The sequence below is a fragment of the Calypte anna genome, chromosome 3 (assembly GCF_003957555.1).
Source record: "Calypte anna isolate BGI_N300 chromosome 3, bCalAnn1_v1.p, whole genome shotgun sequence".
Taxonomy (NCBI): Eukaryota; Metazoa; Chordata; class Aves; order Apodiformes; family Trochilidae; genus Calypte; species Calypte anna.
The window spans coordinates 17,123,994-17,148,463 of NC_044246.1; the positions used below are offsets into that span (position 1 = coordinate 17,123,994).

Here is a 24,470-nt window from a genome sequence, read left to right on the forward strand (position 1 = left end):
GATGTATCCTGGAATCCACGGTGAAGTCCTCGGAGCTGCTAACCCGGCTGCAGAGCTCCGGTGGAGCTGCCCAGCCCCTCAGACTCCCCTCGTCCTGCGCTTCCCCTCCGCCTGAAGGGGCTGCCCCAGAACCGGACCCAGAGGAAGCGCAGCGGGGGGCTGGCTTGAGAGCCCCCAGGATTCGATGCCGGGGCCGGGCATGAAGCAGGCCATGGAAGGCCGGCTGGGTGTGGGGATGTTGGGCATAGATCTCCTGCGAGACCCGGGGGGCCGTAACCGAGCCGAGCGGTTACCGGGAAACCACCTGCGAACAAGAGAGGGAAGACCGGGCATTCTCTGCGCATGCGCCTCAGAGCCCGCCGGCCTTGCCTGCGCCTGCGCGGAGCCCGGAGAGCTGCGCGGCGGAGGGCAAGGCGGGCGGAGGTTGGGGAGGGTTCGCATGCGCCTTGGCGGCCTCTGAGGCGGGGAGGAGGCGCAGGGAGGAGGGGTGGCAGCTTCCCCCCATTTAGCGGTGGCGGAGCGGGCGCGGCGCTTTCCGTCAGCTAGCGCGGGAGAAGCCCGGCTGCCGCAGGGGACTGTCGGAGGGGGGTGGGGGGAGCCACTGTAGCTGCGGCCACAGCTCTCTGCTCCTCCTTCTCCTCCCTGAAGCGCCCTCCACCCCGCCCTCTCCCCGCCCGGGACCCAGCCTGGTGGCCACAAAATGGCGGATGGGGAGCTGAACGTGGACAGCCTCATCACCCGGCTGCTGGAAGGTGAGCGAGGCGCCGGGCAGCTCCGCCTGCCTGCCCTGCCGCCCCACGCTCTGCACCGCGGAGGGCGAGATGGCGCCGTCGCCTCCCCCCGGGGCTGCCGGCGGGGCGGGGGTGAAGCGGGCGGGGCGGGCTCGGTCCGCGGTGCGGCTGGGGGAGCTGGGGCAGTGTCTGCTCCGCGATGCTGGACCCGGGGGGGCGGACGGGAGGGGGCTTCGACAGCCCACGCGGTACCGCCGGGCTCGGCTCTGCCGAGCCCCTCGGAGGGAGGGAGGAGGGGAGCTCTGAGGCGTCCTGAGGGCGCTGGTGTGGTTGTGCAGGGTCTGTCCTTCTTGTCTAGGTGAAGTGGCGGCTTTCCTGTGTAAAAAACCAACAACCCTAAGAAGTAAAAAGAAAAAAACCCAGACCAAAGAAAACCCAAACCCGTAATACAAAAAGAAAAAATGGGAAAAAAAAAAAAAAGCCTCGATTCTTCCTTTTCTCCCCGATGCAGCTGCCTGGCTTAGGGGCGAGATGGAGAAGCCTCTTTAGCTGAACTATGGGCGGCCTTATCCTTTTTTTCCGGACGGGTTAGTTGCAGTCTTTGCGAGTTCAAAATTATGTGTATAAAGCTGCGTTGGGTATGGAGTTGCATGCGTGTGTTGGTGGAAGCAGAGGGATTTAGTGGGCTGAAATTCCTCAGCTTGCCTTCGAGGTAGTCTCCAAAAGTGGCTCCGGTGGATAGGTAATAAAAGCTGTGAAGGGTTTTGTGTGTATTAAATAGCGAGTCTTTCCTTTAAAATAAGGAGACCGACGAACCCCCTGCCTTTAGAGAAGCTGAGGAACTATTCCTAGCACTTTCTTTCTATTTAAGCCATGTCTTGAATGTTTAGTCTTAGGCCTCTTCTCTAGTTAATCTTTCGTTCCAAGTTCGCAAATACCTGTTGGAGATGAGAATCCACGGGCGGGGATGTGCTGTTCACTTACTTGGTTCCTCTATTTCTGGGGATCACTTTGCTAGGCGGCAACTTACAGAAAATAATTTCTGGAGTATGTACACAGTTCTAGGTGGGAAGTAAGTTTTACAAGTCTAAAAGTTTTGTTCAGCTGAGTTAACTGCAGAGCAGAACATTTAGGGGTTTGAGGATTATCTTTTTTAGCAGTTGTTATCTGCTTTTTTCCCATGTGAAACCTAATTGTAAACACTTAAATCAATATTTAAAAATTAATAAAGGCTTTGGGCAATTGTGCTTATGTTTGTGATTTAAGGTATGCTGTGTAGGATAGTGTGAAGAAACCTGCAGGTATTATCAATCGAAGTTTATCTTTGATCACTAATAGAGATAAAACATCCCTTTTTCTGGATGTTGAAACACGGATTATTAGGTAGATTTTTAAGACAAACCAAATAGTAACCTAGTAAACATTGACTTTGCAGTATAGATAATTTTTTGGACATCAGAATGAACGTGCATGTATGGTGGTGGGTTAACAGTGTTTGAAAGGTACTTTTTCTCTTTGCTCATCAGTGTAATTAGTTAAATATAGGTTACTTTAAGAGGAGGGGATTCTGCAGTGTTTTGGTATGCAACTTGGATTGTTCTTTATTACTCTGCTTATCTTTTTTTTTTTTTTTTTTTTTAATTAAGACTTGTAAAATACACATTTGCTACCTTTTACATGCATCATAAATATTTGTGTTGCAACTTTGTAGCTTTTTTTGTTATGGGCCTTGTGTCCAAGCAACCTAATCTGTGTTTTGTATTTCATAGTACTTTAATCTTTAGGGATATGTATGTGCAACTTCTGAAGGAAGCTTTGCTTAGTTTTTCATCTCTGAGGCTGGTTCTTCCTCTGAGCAGAGTTTGGAAGATCCTTAAAGAAGATGGGGGTGGGGTTTCTCCGCTTGTCATCTACTACCAGTAGTAGGAGTGCCCTGTTAAAATACGTTGTGTCCACAAAGGAATAGATTCTTGCAGGGTTTTTTTAGAAAAACAAAAAAACACAACTATTGAAAGATTGCATTGTGTATGTATTCTTTGTGCTTCCATTTAATGTCTTTTATTTGTTGTACTTCTAGCACTTATGATTTTAAACTCTAGTTCAAATAATATTTCACAATGAAGCTTTTTTTGTACAGTTGGCAGTTCACAATCTGGAGCTTGTGCTGCTGCTTAGCTGACCTGTTCTGATAAAGTAAATATGAATACCTTCCCACACTGCTTGTGCAGAAAAGCTTCTATTGGCTCATATCTGGAGCAATTAGTTTACAGCAAGTTTTTTTTCTCCATTACTCACACTTCAGCTTTGACTTAAAGGATAAGAAAACATGGCTTTTGAGCTGTAAAGGTGTACAATAAAATAAGCAGAAGTAGTTTTAATGAAATGTCATGACAGACAGGGTAAGTCCTTTTATTTACTTTAAGTGAAATGGGTGGCTTTAAATTTGAATAGCCAGCTACAGTTGTCTCTTGGTGGCTGCTGTACATCAATGTTAAAGTCTAGCAAATACATATCAAAAGCCACAGCAACAGGAAACTTCCCTGCTGTCATTGGGTTGCTGCTTGGTGACACCTGTTTCTAGGCTATGATGTTATCCATCATGAGTGCTTGCTCTTTAATTAGGTTACTCTTTTTATCTTTGTTGCTTACCATAGTGTATCTTTTGGGTTGTATGGATACATTAACTTGCCTTTTGATTGTAATTACCTATTTTAGATGTAGTGGGTGTTTTTTCCTTCTTTTTTTCTGAGCTAGCAGTATGAGGTGGTCAGTCGCTGAGCTGCCTTGGAGAATTTGTAAAAAACACCTTCCCAACCCTGAACGTGTGTGCATCAAAGCTTATCTGAATACATACACATTTTGGAGATCTTTTGAGTACTGGAAGCCAGATGGATTAACTCTTGACTTAAACTGGGGATAGTTCTCAGAAAAACTCAACTCATAAGATGTGGTGATAGTCTTCTATGACATTAGCTTTTAATTTGCATTTTCTTCTGCATATACTAAGTTCTTGTCTTTATTCATTGGCTGAGTGGTGAGTTTAGGAATGGCTAGAGCCTGTTCAGAGTAGACTTCTCTTGCAGAGTGTTAGTACTTGTGTACAAGTTAGTGATGTCTTATAAATTTATTTGGAGGAAAGTAAGATATTATGCATGAAGTCTGAACCTCAGTAGCAATGCTCTTCTTTATTTCTGTTATCTCCAGACTTAAATTTCTGTTTGTTTCTTTACTAGAAGAATGAGGGAAATGCTACTGCTCCTAGATGTGTGCCTGACTGATCTTGGAGATAGGTTTAGCTTTTTTATAAGATTTCTTTTGATAAAGAAATCACTTATTAGTGAATATGCAAAGATTAACAGGTCCTGGAAATAGAAAATTCCATAGCTTTGGGAGCACTTTTAGACTAATGCATGACCGAGAAAGCGAATAAGCCAAATTTAAGACTACTTTCTTCTTGCACAGTTACTCAGAATTCTAGTCATGGGGCAGACATAGATGCTTTATGGCACCCAAAAACATGATTGCCTAATTTTTGCTTCGTTGTGCCTTTTTATTCTTTTTTTTTTTTTTTTTTTTTTTTTTTTTTTCCCTACCTTCCCAGCTATGCCATCTGGTGGATAGATCTTCCCAGCCTATTCTAGCTTTTGGCAGCACAGTGATATGCACATACACGATATTGACATGAGCACAGCAGACATTGAATATGTTGCGTTTTGCCCCACCTAGACACACCAAATATCCCTCTGTGGGAAATGCCCTGAAATTTTCAAAGATGCTGAGCTAAACTTCATACACCAGGCTTGCATTTAACCCAGGCTCTAAGCTACTTTAAGCTTTGGGGATGTGTGGAAAAGTTCCCTGTGTAATAAAGCAAGGATGCTGCAGTAGGTGTGACCTTACTTGTAAAATGCTGTGGATGGTGTTGGGTAAGACTGCTGCATTTCCGTCTGGGTGTTTACCCTTCTGTTTCTGTGCTGTACGTCTCTCGTTTCTGGCTGTAAGGCAACCCAGCTGGACTTTGCTTTCTGCACTTTCAAATCTATAGGCATCTGTATCAGTAAACACTAAGGACAGTACCATATGGAAGAGAGGATGTGCTTGGGGAAACCCAGAAAAATAGTAGCCTTAAATACAAGTTGAATTTCTGTGAAGAAAGCTTATTTATATAGCTGTACAAACATATATAGCCTGTTTGTGCAAGACCTCTTGTTTGCCTAAATCTAGCTAACCTATTTTAAGCTAGCAGTTTGAAATCACTTGATGGAACTTAATGTGCATCTGCTTTGAAACAGAATTATTTTTGGTGAGTCTAGCAGGGCTATGAGTTCTGGTAGAACTGATCCACCAAGAAGGCTGGGAAATACTAATCCAAGAGGAGAGTTGGCAAACTTCAGTAGGTGTGAAGAATGGTTATTGCTTTGACGTTCATCTCAAAGTGTGCTTTATATGACTGGCTTAATAAAAGCAGGTTGCACGCAGTGCTTGCCCTCTCACGTGATGACTTTTAAGAAATCTGCAGTCTTCAGTTTCATCTGATTTCAGATGTCTTGTAGGTTGTGATAAAAATAGTAATGTGAATTACTAATTTTTTCCAGTGGAAATTGGATTTAAATGCTTATGAAAGAATTGAGATTTTCCTTCTTAGTTTTAAATGCCGTAGAACTACCAGGCCCATGTATTATGGTTATTAATGTCTGTCTTGTTTGGTTACCATCTTAACTAATAACCTATCCAGCCAGGTCTGATGGTGTGGTGTGATACAGCAGTAGTGCTTGCAGTTCCACAGGCTCTGTAACTGATACTGAGAAAGAGAAGCAGTGGTGGAGAAGAAAAATAAACCTTAATGAGCTGTTGCAGAACAATATAAACAAACCATGGAGGTGCATCTAGAATCAACAAGGATTATTACCTGTTTGGTGTGAAATCATTGGATAATATGCTATCAGAGAAAAATTAAATAGGAAAACTTAAAGGAATTTCTTGCAAATTTTTAAAATAGTCTTGAGAGAGAGAAATTAGGCAGTTTTCATATGTTTTGAGGACAGTAGGTATTGTATTAACAGGGTGAAGTTAGAAGACTGGTGTTTGTTTCTGGGTTTGTACAGCAGTGCAGCTATCAGCTGGTCCATCTTTAGCTTTATAAGTGCATGACGAATGGGATGGTTGGCTTGCAAAAGTGCACAGAAGGCCAAGAACGTCAGGCAGCTTGTGCTAATTTTCCTTTATTCTGACAGGCTATTTTGCCACTTGAAGCCTATGTGATTCAATGTTTCATTTAGATTATTCTGTAGCACAATTTTTACTTGTCTCATTTAGTATCTTGCTTAGAGATAGAAAGCTTTTGTGTGTAACTACAAATTATTACTACAAAATATTACCATATTATTACTAAATACCTTATAAACTGAAGAGCAGCAAAGGTCAAGTTAAGCCCAAGCTTTTTGTATACAACTTAAGTAACTTCTTGGTACTTTTGGGGAGTAACTTTGTAATTTGCCTCTGCCTTCCTCAAATTTTAGGAATTTCACTAACACTGTCTCAGAGAAAAATTAAGTCAACCTTTGAAAAAGAAGCAGAAATTCTTTGTTTTATTAAGGTTTTGTGCTATCCTAGCCTTCCAGGTGTTCTAGAACAGGAATTGTCACCAATTTGTATGGTACAGCATAGTGAGAGCCTCCTACCTTATGTTTTGCTAGTGCTGAGTTTTAGGATCAAGTGTAATTAAGCAAACAGTAAATGTAGACCAATAACAGGCATTCAGGTTACACCTTTTGCTTACATAATGGAGTAACTAATGTGATCTTGTCCTTTGGTCTTGAATTCAGGAGTTCTTGAAACTGTGCATGATACAGAATAACTGAAACCTTAAGCTAATTTATGGAACCTCTATTTAAGGGGGCAGGTGATCCATGGAAAGCAAATACAATGGACAAAGGTTGTTCTAGGGACACTGGCATGTTTTCATGGGCTTATTTGGGTATCCCCTGAAGCAACTTGGATACTAGTTTCTAATGAATCTCCTTCTCTGTTCAATAGTATGCATTTTAAGAATGTAAATTCATGTTTGGGTGGAAGAACACTTCATAGTTTGATTATTTTCTTGGTTAGAAAATAGTCTTGGGCAGACTGTGCAGTGAAATCGTGTTTGATGTTAGGCCATCCAAGTAAAACGATTTCACAAGCCATCACTGTGTTCTTCAGCAAAATGGTGAGTATCAAGGACATTCAGGAGAAAAACTCCCTTGAAAGTAGATTCTTCTGTTTTTTAGAATAATTCTTCTATTTTTAGTGGGGAGTTTGGATGATGTACCCTAGGAAAGGTGCAGGTCTCTGCTCTGTCCACCATGCAGAGGAGCTTTATATTCAGCAATACATTTTTTACTGATTTGAGCAAAGCTCTGACAGAGCTTCTTTTATAGTATAGTTGTTCATCAATGTAACACATGAATTCAAGCCATTCTTTGCTTAGTTCTGTTACAAAAATCCTGAAACTGAAAATTTCTGTCACTGGCTTAGTTTTCAATGTTTTGCTGCAAGATAGGGAGTGGCTGTTTGTGGATGACATCTTAATTTAAATAACAGAAAATATTTTGGGGGAGTAGAAGTTTTGCTTTCTAAAATTAAAGACATTTTTAAAATCCAGGATAGAATTTCTGACTTAAAACTGAGAAAATACGTAACTTGAATTTTAAAAAAGCTGAGAGCAGATAACTTCAGAACATGGGTTTATATTTTTTTTCCAAGTTACTGGGATTGCCATCTTTGGTTTCCAAATCCATTCTGCTTCTACCATTAGGAGAGAGTTCAGTATTTATCAAATAACCAAAAGTACTTGAACGTACAAGAAATAAGTAGTTAAATGTTTTATTTGTTGATCACCAGTTGTTAAATATTCCACAGAATGTCTGGGGGGAGCATAAGCATGTGGGAATTGCATATATGCAATCTGTAAAATTGCATACTTGCTATCTTGTGTTGTAGTTCTGGGTGTTTCAAGTATACTCTGGCAAAATAGTTCTCTAAAGCCGTAATTTCAGAAATAAGCTTGGTTGGAGCTATTGTGAAAGCAATCAGAACAAGCTGCTTATTCCTTCACTAGTTGTAGATCAAGTTCACAGTGGATGTATTCTTCATCTTGGGGAACTATTTATATTACATTTTTGTTTTATTGTGTCATTGTACTAGAAAGAAAAGATCAGTTCACTGATGCAGTTTACTGTGTGGCCACACAAATGCATGTGCCTGCAAAAAAAGCAAGGGTGTATCATAGAATCAGAGAATTATCAGGTTAGAAAGGACCTTCAGGATCATCTGGTCCAGCCTTTCTGATATTATTGTTTATGTGAAATGTCTCAGCAATCTGTGGAGCTGAGAATTAAAACTTTCCAAAGGGGGGAATCCACCACATCCCCTGGAAGACCATTCCAGTGTCCGACTGTCCTCACAGTGAAAACTTCTCCTCTTGTGTTCAGTTGGAATCTCGCCTGGAGCAACTTGTGCCCATTACCCCTTGTCTTGTCCGTGTGACTCCTTGTAAATAGGGAGTCTCCATCTTCTTCATAGTCCCCCTTTAGGTACTGGAACATCATAATAAGGTCTCCTCTAAGCCTTCTCAGGGCTGAACAGACCCAGTTTTCTCAGACTCTCCTGGTATGGCAGGTGCTCCAGTTCTCTAATCATCCTCATGGCTCTTCTCTGGACCCTCTCCAGCCTGTCTGAATCCTTTTTGTACAGCAGGGACCAAAACCGAACAGGTGCAGCCTGACAAGTGCTGAGCAGAGTGGGACCATGGCTTCTTACCATGGCTTCTTACCATGGCTTCTTACCATGGCTTCTTACCATGGCTTCTTACCATGGCTTCTTACCAGAGAGTATCATCACCCTCTTGAAGATACAGTTCACTCTGCTTGTTGTTTCTGGCCACCTTTATTGGCCTCTGCTGGACATGGCCATGCCATGAGCCTTTCTGCTTTCTCCATACCCTTTCCTGCCCCTCTGAGATGATTCACTTTCTGAATATATGTGTAACTGATACAATGTCTTAGTCTGTGATTCTTTATTTCTGCTGGTGATGCCCTTGTTGATGCAGCTCAGCATCCTATTGGCTTTATTTGCTGCTGCACACTGTTGGCTCACGTCAAGCCTATTATCCACCAAGACCCCCAGGTCCATTTCCACAAGGCTGCTCTCTACCCAAGTCTGAACTACCCTCCTGGGTTAAAAAGAGGCTGCTTCCTAGCAGTGATGCTGGCCAGTTGTTCTGAGACTTGGGAGAAGTCTGGAGTTTAATTCCATGTGATTACTTTGTTCAATATACAGGACGTGTGGTATTGCAGAACATGGTATAAATGTGTAGTAGGACAGCTGTACATACCTCAGCTGATGTAGTAATTGAAGAAACTTCTATTAGTGGAGCCACAAAATGAGCAGCACTGTTACTTAGTGAGAGGCACAACAAAACCAGTGTGGCACAGTGGCTTAAATTGTTTTTCTTTCCATTTCACAAAGGAGTATGGCAACAGGTTATGCTCATAGAACTTCCAGCTGCTAGTTCTTGGACCACTTTTCTTAGTGATATTTTTCTTTCTCTCCAGGTATGCCTTACATAATTTGCTACTCTTAGGCATGAATTTGGAGTGATCCAAGAATTATTTTTTTTTTTTGCTGTAGTTTTTCCACTGTGCAACTCATGTCTCTGGTTACTAATTGCTATCAGTGGACTTGCTTAGGTTGCTTATGAAAGGTTGTGTAGATGCAGAAATCATATCAATACTGATTAGAGCAGCTTTTGCAGTACTATAGGATCTATTGTGCTAAAATAACAGCCTGACAATACAACACATATAGTTGCTTTTATGCTCTTATTGCCTTTATTAATTCTCTTTATTGCTATATAACTATGCTTTAACTATGTAACTTTGCTTTAAGCTCTTTGCAGCAAATGCTCATCATGGCATAGAGCTATGCACATGGGATTGTGTATTACAACAGGAATTGTCCCTATCAAAGACTTCTGTGTAAATCAAAGCTTGTTTGCAGGATGTCTTAGATTAAAGAATTAATTTATGTCTAATGTTGAGAGGCTGTTTCTGCTCTGGGTAAATGATAACCATTAAAAATTATGGGTTACCCCAATGCAGTTAAAGGCTTTTTGTGAGCTACAGCTTTTATAATGCATGCAGCTATGATTTGCATGTTTTAAGAATGGATAGCTTTAGTAATTCATGAAGTCTGCAAACCATCAGTTATACTCAGTCTTATTTTTGTAAATCTTAAATTTGCTCTTGGGCATTTGACTATTGAAAAAAATAAATGTGGTGGGAGGTGTTATTGTTTACAATCTATGCAGAGCTCAACTGAGTAAAGAGAAGTTCAACAAAACTCTAGTTGTAGAGCAAGCTAGTGAAAGATGTGCTTGGTGTTTCTTGTGTACTTGTACCACAGCTGTGGCACAACTGTTTTGAATGAGTACTTGGTGATCCTATCAAGGGCTGAGGCTTCCAGAGTGACAGTAGCTTCTAATTTTTCAATATTCAGTACCCTTATTATGATTGGAGGGTTGTGGAAGAGGACTTGTCCCAACTCTACTATTGATGATTATTCCTCAAGAAACCACATACTTTTTTCTTCTAATGTAACTGAGCTTACATGTTGGCTATGTGGAGCTGTTGAGTGTTCAAATGGAGGGAGGAAAGTGCCTTTGCACAGGTGTGCTTGCCCAGATTTGTATCCTTTCCAAGGGCTGGAAGTAATTGCTATCAGTAGGTGTGTGTTGTCTCCCTCTCTGAGAGTCACATACTTGACATAGTTGTAGCAACCTCTTATATGGAGAATCCACACTGTGCTAATAAGTTACTGGCGATTTTTTCGTTTGTTAAGGGCTTAAAACATTTAAGGCTTTACTGTGAAGAGTAAAGAACTAACATCAATACACTTTATACACTGTAGCAATTAATTTTGAAGTCAGGAATGCAAAAACCCAGCAGCATTTAAAGCCTCAGTTCTATGAAGCAATTATACAAAGTTTACACCTCCTTGTGAGTTTCAAAGAGAGCTACAGGATGGTGTTATAAGAAATACTGATTGGATCAAAATTACTGAGTATTTGAGTGCCTTCCTTGATATGCTGTGTCAGTTTTGGACTTGCTGCTTAGTCTGGTGTTACATTTCTCTGGCAGCATTAATGCTGTATTTGATGGGCCTTCCCAAGTTTAAGTTCTGAAACAAGAGTGGATGGAAAAAGTTTGCAGTTAAATCGTTTCCTTTTTTACCTACATGAAATGTCTTGAATCTGTGTTTTGCAAAACATGAAAATAGTTAAATACAGATTTTATAGAGAAGAAATAGGACTGAAAAGCTAGTTTTGCTGCATGCTGCTTTGGCATGAGCTTGAGCTGGTCAGCCATGGGTTTAAAATATATCAATTGTTTTAGTAAAATGATAGCATTGTGATGTTAAGACTGTTCTTTCAGATGGAGCTTTTTTATGTATAGTGACAATTTATTGCACCTTTCAAAACAAGTTTCTGGTCCATGAAAGAGATTATTATAAGCTATGGAAATGCAAATGTTTGAAAAGACAGAGTTTTGGAGCATTTTGGTACCTCACAGATTGGTTAGTCAAGTCCTGTGCAAAGCAATCACACCTGAGATTTATATTCTTTTTGCAAATAATCCACATGGGACTGAAGATATATCTATAAGTGCATCAATTAGCAGATGTTTAAGATGTGATGAAATGGAAGCCTGTAGGCATTTACTGTTTTCTAGTTATCTTGATTGTGTCTAATGTCTGCCTTTGTATTCTTTTAATATGTAAGCCAACATCTTAGTGCATGAAGAAAAGCAAAAAAAAAAACAAAACCAAAACCGTTTGCTTTCTCAAATAGAGTTGAAATCTTAATTAGCAAAAGGAATGTGACTTACCATATGGCACATATCACCTGGTACTGATTCAGAGCGTCACTAAAAGAACTACAGTATGCCGCAGTCTTGTTCTTGTGGAATTCTAGAAGTGAAGTATTCCCTTTGTATCTTCACTGCAGGTAGATTAGCCCTCCTGCTGTTCCTGCCCTCAGCCTGGAGGACCAGGATCTAGAGTCACATGTTCTTTTCCCTGCTTGAGAAAACCATTCTTCCTTTCTGCCAATTCACATGTTTCTGTGACTGCTTCTTAACCTCAGTTTAACAAGTGTGGTGTTTATTAAAAACAGAATTTCATAGCACACTGATGTAATGGTCAGATGTACAGTTACACTGGGAGAGATAAGCCAGAAGTGATAAATCAGAGCAGAGTTTTTTGAGCTTTGGACTATAGTATCAAGGGATAACTTAATAGAAACTGTTTCCCCTTGTAACCTTTTTTTCTTCATTGCAGAATGTAGATCATGATACTGGTTTTCTCCATAAAATGTTTTATTAGAGTTAAGGGAAAATAACAAAAATTTTAAAGGGAGATCATAGTAATTAAAAAAAATGTTGCAAGCTTAATCTTGTTTTTTAAAGGAGGGAAGCAGGCAAGCCAGGAATTTATTTTGTGTGAAGAACTGGTTTTTGCCATTCTGTTTCCAAATCTGTTATTTGACTTCCTGAAGTTGCAGCTTAAACCTCTTATAAAGTGATGTCTTACGGTGTTTGGGTTTTGAAAGCATTTGTATTTGAACTGCTAAAGTTTCATACCACCTTCTCTTGTGGGTACCATGGTGGTTCAGTGCTGAATGTTTCTTCCACCTACAGCAGATGGCAGACAGCATGTTTGCCTGTTTTAGACACTGACACAGTCTGCCTTATTAGTTTGAACTCTCAAGTTTGGTTTATGCTGAGATGCATAAACCAATTGCTTAAGACAGAGCTGGATCACCCAAAGTGCAGACACATTTGTTCTATTTTGCTGCCTCATTGAAGACTCATTAAAAAAACCTCTGACAGAGGAATCATAGATATTTGTGCAGAGAAGCAGCTGTAGACAAACTTGTCTGAGGTTGTTGGTTGGAATGCAGTGATGTGAATGCTTTTGAAAACTTAGTGCTAAATAGAAGTTTTAGTACCTGACTTATTAGTTTAGGAATTTTCATTCTTATTAGAATGTCTTTGGAAGTAAAGGCTCCAATAACTCAAAAGCCTTTATATATGAATGGAGGTTTCATTAAAATTTCAGTTTTTAAAGTGATGTTCCAAATAGGGGGATTTCAGAGGTTTAAATGTGCTTTTTTTTTCTTTGTGTTTATTTAGGCCTGTGTAACTCAGTTGTCCTAAGGAAGTTTTTGTGCTAATGTAAAAGTGTTTTTAGGATTTTCATTCTCAGGATATTTTGCCTATTGTGAATGCTCTAGTACAATGGGGCTGTTAAATTAAATACTGTTTTGAAGTTGCAGTATATCCAAATGTTGATGGAAGTAAGGCTTAAATTGTTCTGAGAACCTGATTTAAAAGAAATTACTACAGACCTTTAAGCACAAGATACCACAGTATCAGAGATTAATTTACAAGTTGTTGGAATTCGGTAGGTACGTTGGGATGTTGCTGGCTTTTTGTCAAATATAGATGTTAACAGCTCACCTGCACTTACCTGTTCCTGCATAACTGTGTGATAGTTACCTTCAACTTGTTAAACATCTCATTTCAGTACGAGGATGTCGTCCTGGGAAGATCGTTCAGATGACCGAGGCAGAAGTTCGGGGCTTGTGCATAAAATCACGGGAAATATTTCTTAGCCAGCCTATTCTCCTGGAACTAGAGGCACCTCTGAAAATTTGTGGTATGTAAACTTTGTATGTATGTGGTTTTATGTAGGTGTTTTAATCTAGTTCTGGTCTAGAGGAATTGGAAGGATACTGAGGTAGGCAAGTGATGCTGGCTTGGCTGATTCTGATTAGAGTGATGTCCTCACAATTTTAAAGGTAACTTTAAGTCTAGATTGGATTAATCCAAGCTAACAGTTGATAGTTTGCTCCTGGTACTAATTACAAGCAAGTTCTGTTGGCATTAAGGGCTGCTTGTGCCCTTGTCCAGTGCAGATTTTGCACTAGACTTGCAGATTTTGCCCATTGTACTTCCCTAGGAACTGCCTGCTTAGAGCTGCTACTCTTTTGATGACTGTTTCAAAAATCAGTTAGCTTCTTTAAAACAGCTAATGCATTAGTTGTTCTTTTAAAGCATGAACAAAACAAACATATTTACATATTTTGAAACAGAACACTTCAAAAATAGTGTTGAAGAAAGCATTGTTAATCTTCCAGTTGAAAAAATAAAGATGGGTGCAAACTCTTGAATTGTGCCTAGTTACCATGTAATAAATTCCTCGAGCTTTATTGCAAGTTTTAACAAACATCATTATTGCTGTCAGGTATTGATAAAACTACAGTGTGTGTTCTTTACTTGTCTGAACCTTTACAAGATACCAGACTTGTTCAAAACTGTGCTATTGTTAATAGTTAAGCTTGTTAAAAACTGTTGCAGAAGTATTGTGAATACTGGCATGTGACCATCCTTCAACTTCTTAGCGGCAGACACAGTCTTAGCATAAAACTTCTTGAATTAGGTCTCTTAAAGTGTCATAGCACTAAATTTGTAGCAGTCTTCGTTGTTATTAGCATGCTCAAAGATAGCTTCTTCCTGGCAGATCTAAGGTAGCAATGTTTCTTATATTAAGATAAAGTGTAAAAAAGCATTAATGGCAAAGTAGTTTTTAAATGACCAATTTTTTTTTTAGAGTGGGGAGGAGAAACTGGACCAGCTTGCCTAGTAACAAAGTTGAAGTTAAAATGCAGCTTTACCACATTGTGTTTATGCTATGTTGAAAAGCTTAAAGGAGTCTTGTCATATTCCTAGATAAAGAAAAAATAAACTGACATTCAGATTGTATGTAAAAATATGTACTGCAAAATATAATTAACCTTCAAACTTATTTTCTGTTTTTTAATGGAGGTGGTTGAAAAGACTGATTGATGGACAGTACTGTAGTAGAAAATGCACAGTTAAATAAGGCATTTTTTATTTTTAAATTGGATTCCAAATGCAGTGATAGCACCAGGAAGTGTCAGGTACATCCAAATTCAATATTAAAGCAATTGTTGAAAGATGCATTTAGATAAAAGTGAAAGAAACATCACTTTCATCAAAAGGAAAATAAGCAGTTCTGCTGCTTTGAAGTAATACTTTAGTGTGTTCAGGCAGTGCCTGAAGATCCATTATAGGACTGGCTTCTCCTGTAATCTAAATCAGTCCAAAATAAGCTTTTACATCTTGAATTGGATGTGTTTTAATGTAAGATGAAAGATACTTTTATGTAAACATTCATTTTAAAATAGGTGCGGTTTTTACTGTAAGACTTCATATCTGGTAGGCTTTAATTCAACTTGTACCCATATGAAGCTTTATTTTAAAATGCCAGGTGCCTTGAATTGAATAGTAAATGCTTTGGTTCTTTTACAGAATTGTTTCTATAAATTGTTCCTTTGCCCTTTGAGTGTTTTGATCCCTCCAGCTTATGTGTGTAACTGAAAGTAGTTCTAGACAATGAGCACAACTGTAATATTCTTTCTGTAGTATGTTTACTTAGTAGTTAATTCTCCTTGAGTGGGGAATTGTTACAGAAGTCTGTTCAAAGGAGGAGGTATTGCATTTCTCATGGAAAGAGTAAAGATGAATATAGCTATGTAATCTTCTTACTACTGTATGCTTTAATTTAAATGTGGAGCATATGGGTTGGGGAATATGTTGTCTTTTAAGATTATGGAAAAAGTTGTAGATATGCATGTGTTGGGTTTTTGGTTTTTTTAAGGCTGTAGTAGCTAGTGCTTTACTGGAGAATAGCTGTGCACAACAGAGTTGGGATTTGGTGCTGAACAAGCACCAAAAGAGAAAATGCATTAATGGAATGCTCACAGTAGGGGACCTGGAGGTACTAAATTCATACAGCTTGTATTTGAGGGCTCCTTGTGTAGCTTTTTTGCATTCAGTTCTGCAGCCAGCTAGAATGCTTTGCCTGTATTCAACATGTTACTCTAGGTCAGCTTTGGTATCCTCTTTGACTTCATGGGTAGCTCACAGATGGTTGGCTTTGGCTAGTCCAGTACCATAATATGCTGTAGTGTTGTAATTGCTGCTTTGAGGTGTTCCATAGAAAGCCTGCTTAACTTAAAAGCTGGCAGCGTGATGAGTAACACGAGTTGTTTTTTTCTCTGATACACCTGCAGGATTGAGTATCTTATTAGGAATATCAGTCTTTAAGTCTCTGTACTGTTATGGTATGAATAATTGCATCAAAAGAGGAGTTACCCTAATTGCTGGATGATAGCAGTCTCAGTGGTGTTATGGGGAGGAGAGGCAGTTGACCTGTGTAGTAAGTGCTCCCTGCCAATGCAATGTTCAGTTTCTCTTACAGCTTCTTTACTGATCTCCCTTTGCAATAAGTAATGTGACTTATTCTTAGCCCATTGTGTTCCTGGCCATGTAACTGTTCAGTTAGAGACTGTCCTTCTGACCTTGTTTTAATTTTAACAAATTAGAGCTGGCTCAGAAAGCATCAACCTAATTGTGAAGACTTCTGTAGCTTTTCATTTTCAGGTTGGTTTCGTGACAGCAGTTCTGCAAATACTGTGGGTTGTTTACATTTAGTCAGTGCTTCAGTTTGTAATAGTAACATGGTTCTCACTTTTCTGATACCTATTCCCAGTCTGTTTTTTAAACAAATATTAATATTTTTTTTAAATCGATAATAGAAAGTTGCTAGCTGGCTTAAGTTCTTGATTTGTGTACTTTTTATATTGTTGCACTAATTCTTATTAAACATTTCCTTATTCAGGTGATATTCATGGTCAGTATACAGACTTGCTTCGACTATTCGAATATGGAGGGTTCCCACCAGAAGCTAATTATCTTTTCCTTGGAGATTACGTAGACAGAGGCAAACAGTCTTTGGAAACAATTTGCCTATTACTGGCATATAAAATCAAATACCCAGAAAACTTCTTTCTCTTAAGAGGAAATCATGAGTGTGCTAGCATCAATCGGATATATGGATTCTATGATGAATGTAAGCAAAACCTATTTATTTTGATACAATGTTATAGACTAATACTGTTTTTCCAGTATTCTATGAACCTGCTCTGAAACTTTCTAAAAGTACATTTCAAACCAAAGTTAAAGTCACTGTAGAGAATTATTATTATTATTATTATTATTATTTGCTTTTCTCCTGTTCTTTTGAAATGCTATTTCAGGAGATTGAAACTAAAGTAACACTAACAGAAATAATACCCTTTGAAGACAATTGGCTAACATTTTTGGTCAGTTTGTGATATGTATTTTAGGTTAACTTTAAGAAAACAGTCTTCTCTTCCTAATGACACCCAACTGTTTTTGTAGGCAAGCGAAGATTTAACATTAAGCTGTGGAAGACCTTCACAGACTGTTTTAACTGTCTGCCTATTGCAGCCATTGTGGATGAGAAGATCTTCTGTTGTCATGGAGGTAAGCTGGTTGCTGCTTTTAAAATCTGTCTAAACTGGTACTTGGGTTAATGTTAAACCAAATGGAGTGTGGATGTGGATACCTAGCTGAACACGTTTCACCTTATGTTGTCTCTAAAGGTTGCTGTTATGCCTTGTGCTTTTCTGTGCATCTGGCAGCAGACACATCATCCTTACCACATGGCCCTCTGTGCCTGAGGCCTGAGCTTACATTGTCACCCCTAGCAGTGAAGTGGAAGAGTAACTTTCACAGGTAACCCTAGCTCTATAGTGCTGGCCTCTTCAGCTGGCTTCAGAGATATTTGGTAGAAGGGACCACTGCTGTCACAAAGTCAAGCCTGCTGCTTGAAGACATTTGTTAGCCTTACAGCGTGTCAGCTATGGCTTGCCCTGACTGCATACAACATTTGTTGTTGGAAAATCCACATTCTGTGGGCACCTGACTCTGTGCTTGCCTCTTCTTGTGAAAAAAATATTTGGTGCTGATCTGAACGAGGCTTGTCACTTGTCTGAATATTGGAACATACATGGATGCTCATCTTCGTGGAAGGGAACTCCCCATGTTTTTACAGGCAATGATGCTTATGAGGGTTCCGGACATTGCAGAGTCATACAGTTGACAACAATTTCAAATTATTTGTAAAAGAGCCATCCTGCCTTTTAGCAGCTGTCTTTGTGACTGTGTCCATTAACAGGCAACTTGATGCCTTGCACTGAGTGATCCAGAGGTGATCTGGCAGGTGTCACACTTGCACTGTCAGTGAGATGGTTAGAGCTAAGTGGAGTGAGAGCACTGCAGAAACGTCTATTTTGACTAGACAGCTGTCTTTGAAATTAAAAGTACCAGGAGCCTAAAGTTCCCAAGTAGACCTTTCCAGTCTTTGTGAAGTTGAATTGATGGCTTTTACTTACAGGTATCTCTGCAGCAATTCTACCTGTATGCAACATGCTGTAAAAATCACCCTGGCTCTTCTTGCATCTTGTGTTTTAAGCTTTTGACTACACTGCCTGCTGTTATAAGCTGTCAGAGTTTTATGCATAATATGCTCTGAAAGCATGAGAGACAGGCATTAAAGTCTGCAAGTTTCCAGGTAGCATTGAAATGTTAGAGAAAGTCCTTTTCTTACAGATCATCTCATTTTGTTCTCCGTCAGCGTGGTGTAGTGTCTCTTTTTTCTTTAAGAGATGGTACCTGTCTTAAAAGCTAGATCTTTTACTTTAGGAATATAAGATACAAAATCACTTCTTGCACCAAGGTAGCCAATTATCAGTGGCTAAAACAGTTTACTATTAAAAAAATGGCAAAATACTTTTTTTACTATTGCTTTACCTTTTTGTATCTTGTTTGATTCGTGAAGCAGTAGAGAACAAATGATGACAAAATACTGTAGTGTTTCAGGGAAACAAGCTTAGGTGGGTGGTAGAATGTAATCAAGGAAGTTTAGTAGCTAGAGTAGAATGGTGTGTTCTGTGAAGAAGCTGGTATGTTTGTGTCTATAAGCACTTGAAACTTGAGTCATGAGCAAGAACCCTAGAAAGCTGTTTTTCAAGAAAAAATGTCAAGCTTTATTATAAACATATTGGGTGTTAGCCTGTTTTTTAATCAAGCAGGCTTTTGTGCATATAGTATGTTTTGAGAATTCTCTCATGAAAACCAATATTTACTACTTTATTGAATGCTCCTGCTCCCTTAATTTGTACAGGCTTCATCTGTAATGAAAATTACATCACTCACTTGTGGCTGTGAAATAAAGTGGAAAGATTACTAAATGTGCTGTGTGCTCCTAATAAAGCAAAGTGGACTTTGAGCACATCAGTATGTTATGCCCTTTCCCTGCTCTTCTCCAATCCTATCCAAACTGCATTCCAGATCCCATGAAGTCATGGACTGTCAACGCCTTTTCATGATGTTGCTACTATAATAAACACTGAGACAGCAGCACACACCATGCAACTCTGCTGGAGGTTGAAGCTAGCATATAGCTATAAGGTAGGTGCCTTTTTTACTATATTGCGCATTTTTGCATAGTTTATTTTAAAAATATTGTCCTCTGGGATATATAATCAAACTTTGCAAAACCGCATAACATAGTAAAACAAAAGGCACCTAACCTACCCCAGTAGACTATCTACAATAGCTTGAAGCCATGACTCAGTTTTGTTTTTTTTTATCTAGACTTTTCTGGGCATCTGCTGTTTAGAGTTTTGTGTACCACAGTATAAACCAAGCCTCTCTTGGATACATCCCTGTATCCAAATGTTCATGCAGTTGAAAGGATCTGTCAGTGTATGCCTTCAGTCACCTCCCTCTCTTCTCTGTCCTTCCACCTTGCTCATACATGCAATATTTTGACCTTTTCTTAAAGCTGTCCTCTTGACTTCTGATTTTGCTTTTTATCTCACCTCATTAAAGCTTATTCTGTAACCATTCCCAACTTTCTCCCCTTTGCTCTTGATTTTTAATCTGTACGGTGTTACCCTCTTATCTGTGACAACACTCCAACACTCTAGTTCTAATCTTTGGAGACCTTATGTGATTGCTTCCAAGGTTCTATAAACTTACAGTGCATGTTGTAGTGTCACGTTGATGGAACACATTGGACTTGCCACGTTGAATTTAAGCTCTGAGATGGAAGCCATTTTAGTTTAGTAGGATACTAGATTTATGTAATTTCAAGCTCTGGAATTATTTTTTTCTTGTGATGGTAACAACAATGAAATATTTGTGAAGTTGAAGTCTCCTTGATAATCTTACGTAGCATCCAAAGAGACTTGAGGAGCTTCCTGGATTACACTATAACAAATTACTGTCATGCATATTCTACTAATTCCGTGTATCAAGGGGTGGTTCAAATTGAGAGCCTGGATTTGATGAGTCTGCCAGGAGTGATGACAATTCATTTTTATTTTTCCCTTAGGGAAGGGGTGGTCTTACACCTCAAGAATATGATAGTGTATTGAAAGACACTTTCTGTGCTTAGCTGTCATATATGACAAGACAACTTGATTCAATTGTGTGCTTTTCAGTTTTCTTTCAGTAGATAGCAGTGATCACTGTAGTGACAGCAGCTTGACAGTGAGCTTTAGTGTAGCCTGTGTTTGCATTCTTATTTCCTTCATGTAATGCTGGTCATGTACAATTTTGTCTCAAGATCTGAATTTGAGACATTAGCTATTTATTTTTGTGCAGCAGGAGTTAGATACTTGGAAAGAGGAGACCTCTTGTATGGTTACAGAGAGTTCTACAAATGTGCAGGGAGTTCACAGTGGTGTAAAATAGCACAAAAATTAACAGCCACAGGGTTGAGGCATGGTTTATAAAGTACTTTCTTTTAAGGTCTTTATGTTTTGGGTGCAACTTGAAACACTGAGAGCTGTAACTTATGAGGTGACAGAGTGGTTGTGCTTATTTCACTGAGATTGTCCCTTACTTATCTCAGGACATTACTAAGTACATTTAGAGTAGAATCCACATGCCTTTGTGCTAATGTAATATGCATGCAAATAGATCAGTTCTGAAAAAAAGAAAGTGGTAGGTTGATCAAAGTTTAAAAGCTATCCAGCCACTTGAATTTACATTAGTATCCATATTGTTGTGTTAAATAGAAAGGATTAAAACTCCTATGATACACTATTTAAGGTAAGATTTCTGCCCTCCTTCACAACCTCAGAGTAGTACTGTGGAGATAGATTTAACAGGCTGATGAGGTTAGAAGGCTTTTGTCATAAGAATACTTCTACAAATATAATTCAAGATCTTAGTATTTGGAGAATAATTCATTGAGTCTTTATATCAAGTGCATTGGAGTCCTTGTTGTAACATGGTGCATTGCCACTGTGCAAATGTCAGCTGGAACTATTTCATGTAGCGACTTCTTTCCAGTGACAGGTTTTCTTCTATCATGTCCCAAGTTCTGGACTGAGTCAAATGGGTATGGCTTGCTAATATGAAATATGCTTCATCACAAATTAACTCTTTGTGCTCTATTTCTAAATTTGCAACCTCCTTGATTAGGTAATCTTGGCCTAAGTCATTTAAGTCATTTCAGGACCATTACTTAAGATGCTAGAGCATCTAGTATGCTGTCTTTCATGCCTCTGTGGCTCAAGTAGAAAAGCTGTAGATTTTGTACTTTAAAGCTGTTCAAAGGGTGGCTTTGGAATCCCAAGCTCTGATTGTAATTACATGTTAATATACAAAGACACAAGTCTTTGTGATAAATTAGGTCTTTGAGTAATTGAGGTACTGTGGTTTTATAAATGACTTAAGCAGCTGAGCTGTAGTAGTTCACCAGCTTGTGCTCCTCCATTGCAGTTCCACAGTCTAATACTTGTTTACAGCAGTCACTGGCTGCTGCTGAGCTGATGGATGATAAGACACTAAGTAACAGTGATCTAGCTTATGATTCAAGTCATACTTGTAAGCTGCTTTGGTTTGTGATCTTTTAAATCTGGGTAAGGAATTTTCCTTTAATTTTTTAAAGAAAGGTGATGGTTTTAAAGAAGGTCATCTGGAAATGCTGGGTTTTTTCTAGTAATGCTCTATTGGTTTCTCCAGTAAGTGTTTCAGAACGTACCTACTTGTAGAGTTCTGTGCTGTGTGGCTAAAAGCATAGTAGGAAAACAAAACCCCGTACTAATGTTTTGTCTGTCCCTCTGTTCAGGACCTTAGTTGTCTTACCGCACAGTGGTTTTTTATATTACAGTGGAAACTGGATGTTGAAACTCTAATTACGTGTTTTCTGGAACCCTTTTTACAGGTAAAATATGTAGATAAGTTACCACTTTTCTTGTACTTCCAGGACTGTCTCCAGATCTCCAGTCAATGGAGCAGATCCGGAGAATTATGAGACCTACAGATGTTCCTGACACAGGTGAGTAACACAGAATTTACTATAAATAAATCTTAATAATGGAACAGGCTTAATCAATTTCTGCACGTGCAGTGCTTTGACTTTGAGAGCAGCCTCTTTTTGACTTTGTGAGCAGCCTCTGTTCACAGTACAGGATTCCTCTGAGTCTGTGCAGGGCATGAGCCTTGTTCCTCGTGATTGCCAAGTTACCTGACATGTTAGAGGCTATTGCTCACATTACTGATGTCAGAGAAGGTTAGGATACGTTAACCAAATATGGATACATTATCCCTTTTTGCCTTAAAACAAATTTAGAAGTCTAATAAAATAATCGAATTAGACTAAATAGCAAGTTCTTCTTCCTGCCTTGGTTAGGCACACCCACACTTCAATTTATCAAAGAACATAACTGTTCAAAGCTTGCCTGAGTATCATTTAAAGTATCTGGGCTTCTCTCTACTGGAGGTGGTGTCCCCTTCCTCTTTAAGTTTGTAAAGTGTACCTCCCGTTTCACTGTGACTGGGATTGCAATTACTTGTATCAATGTGTTAGTCCCAAAATCCTCTTCTACTAGTACATTAATACTTCGTATATAGTGCTGGATGCAAATTGCTAGTGCTTTCTGTACAATGTTCTTTTGAATGGTTAAATAATAACCTTCCTCAGTGTCCCATTTATTCTGAATTTTGTTGTTAGTGTATTGAAAATACTGTTGAGCAGTACAATGGATTATTTTTTTAAGTGTTAATTTCAACCATGGTATGATATAACTTGCAGAGTAGATACCACATCTACTCTCTTTTTGAAAGTGTGTTTTTTAAACATTTAAATTTACAGTTAAATCTTGGAATAGAAGAATTCTACTTCCTCTGTTCCTCAGTGCTTACACAGAGGAGTGATACTCATCTGCTGTCCCTTAGACAACATTTCTGTGCCAGCTGGTATATATACACTTGACACTGGGAAGCATTATTAGGCTAGTAAATGAGTGTTTCTGTAGTATAAATTACTACATTGTTCTTCCTTTTGTGATACATATAATTCTCTCAATGCATAACCAAATGCATGTCAGTACAAATGCTCCGTCTTTACGTTTATCAGAGCTGTCAGAAAAGGCAGTCCTATGCAACAGGCTAATACCACCACATGAGCCACCCCCAGGACTGCCCTTGCAGAATGTAGTTTTGGTTTCCATGGACACTTCACTGAAATCATATGTATTCTTAGTACCTCCTAAAAATAAGTGTGAAGATGAAAAAAAAAAAAGTGTCTTTTCTCTGTGGAGTGGTGTACAGTCTCAGTTTTGCTTTCAGAAGCAGTACCCAGGTGTTAACCAGCAGAGGTAAAATGAAATGACCCATCAGAGTCATGTGTGCATAGGGTACAGTTACTTAGAAAGTCTTGGTCTTTTGGACTTACTTAAGACAGCTGCTATTACAGAGTGGAAGTAAATTTTTTTAAAGTGAAAAATAAACCGAAGAAGTCAGACTTCTGTGAAAGTTCCAGGTTCTTAACAGCTGTGCCTCTTTGGAGGGATGTCACTTGGTGACCATTTGTGTTGATACAGAAATTTTTGGTAGATGTTTGTGGGACTTGTGTGAAGAGTAGATCATGATGGCGTTTTCTAGGCTGATGGAAAAAAAAAGGCTTTTCAACTTCAGTTGCAGTTTAAAGACCTCTTATTTTTGTTGTATTTTTATGGTGTTTGGAAGTTGTTTGCTCAAATCTAACTCAGTATTCCAGCTTGCATCTTTTGCCTTCAGTAACTGTTAAAGTAGTTGCATTTTACGAGGGCAAGGTATAAATTATGTTTTGGTCAGCACTGCCAACCATATGCTCATTAGAAAACTAATCTTGAATGCGTCGAGTGGGCTGTGCTGGTCAACCTAAGCTGTTGCAGTGATATATGTTGTGTATGTTCAAGTACAAACATTCTTGGGCAACATGGTTTAGACAAATGTCGCAGGGTTCTGTTACACCACTACTTATAGATACTTAAGATTATAGGGCAGATTTCTATGTGTAATTCTAAATGTGATTTTGGTGAGAGATTAGAAAAGGAAGCACTTCCTAAGCAGCTGAGACAATCAGGTTGTGTCACTTGTTGGAAATTCGTGACTAGAAAGCATTAAGGATTTCCGTGCAACCATTCTGTGTAAAAAACATGGTGTTCAGTATAGAACTTAATTCTGATCAAGTAAGATTTTTGTCATAGCCTGTTTGTATTCAGTAGCTTATTTCTAGCTAGATTTAATAAAATGCAATTGTACTTGCTCTGTTCTTTGTCTCGTGAAGGCAAATAAGATCTTAGCCTGTGTTAGAGAGGATCTGGAGAAAATCTGTGATTGGCACCAATGATGGTTTGCTAGCTGTGTGTAATTATAAATGGGTCTGTTTGCACAAGAGGTTTCAGAC

At 39.1% G+C, this 24,470-nt stretch overlaps 1 protein-coding gene across 1 annotated transcript in view; it reads left to right on the forward strand.

Moving 5' to 3' along the window:
* The first annotated feature begins 351 nt into the window (after positions 1-351).
* Positions 352-24,470, forward strand: part of PPP1CB (protein phosphatase 1 catalytic subunit beta) — a 29,928-nt gene continuing 5,809 nt past the window's right edge. The window contains exons 1-5 of the mRNA XM_030446593.1: positions 352-752; positions 13,356-13,487; positions 16,536-16,766; positions 17,099-17,203; positions 22,005-22,076. Coding sequence (XP_030302453.1) covers positions 701-752; positions 13,356-13,487; positions 16,536-16,766; positions 17,099-17,203; positions 22,005-22,076 — 592 coding nt within the window. The 5' untranslated portion in view covers positions 352-700. The remainder of the gene's footprint in view (positions 753-13,355; positions 13,488-16,535; positions 16,767-17,098; positions 17,204-22,004; positions 22,077-24,470) is intronic.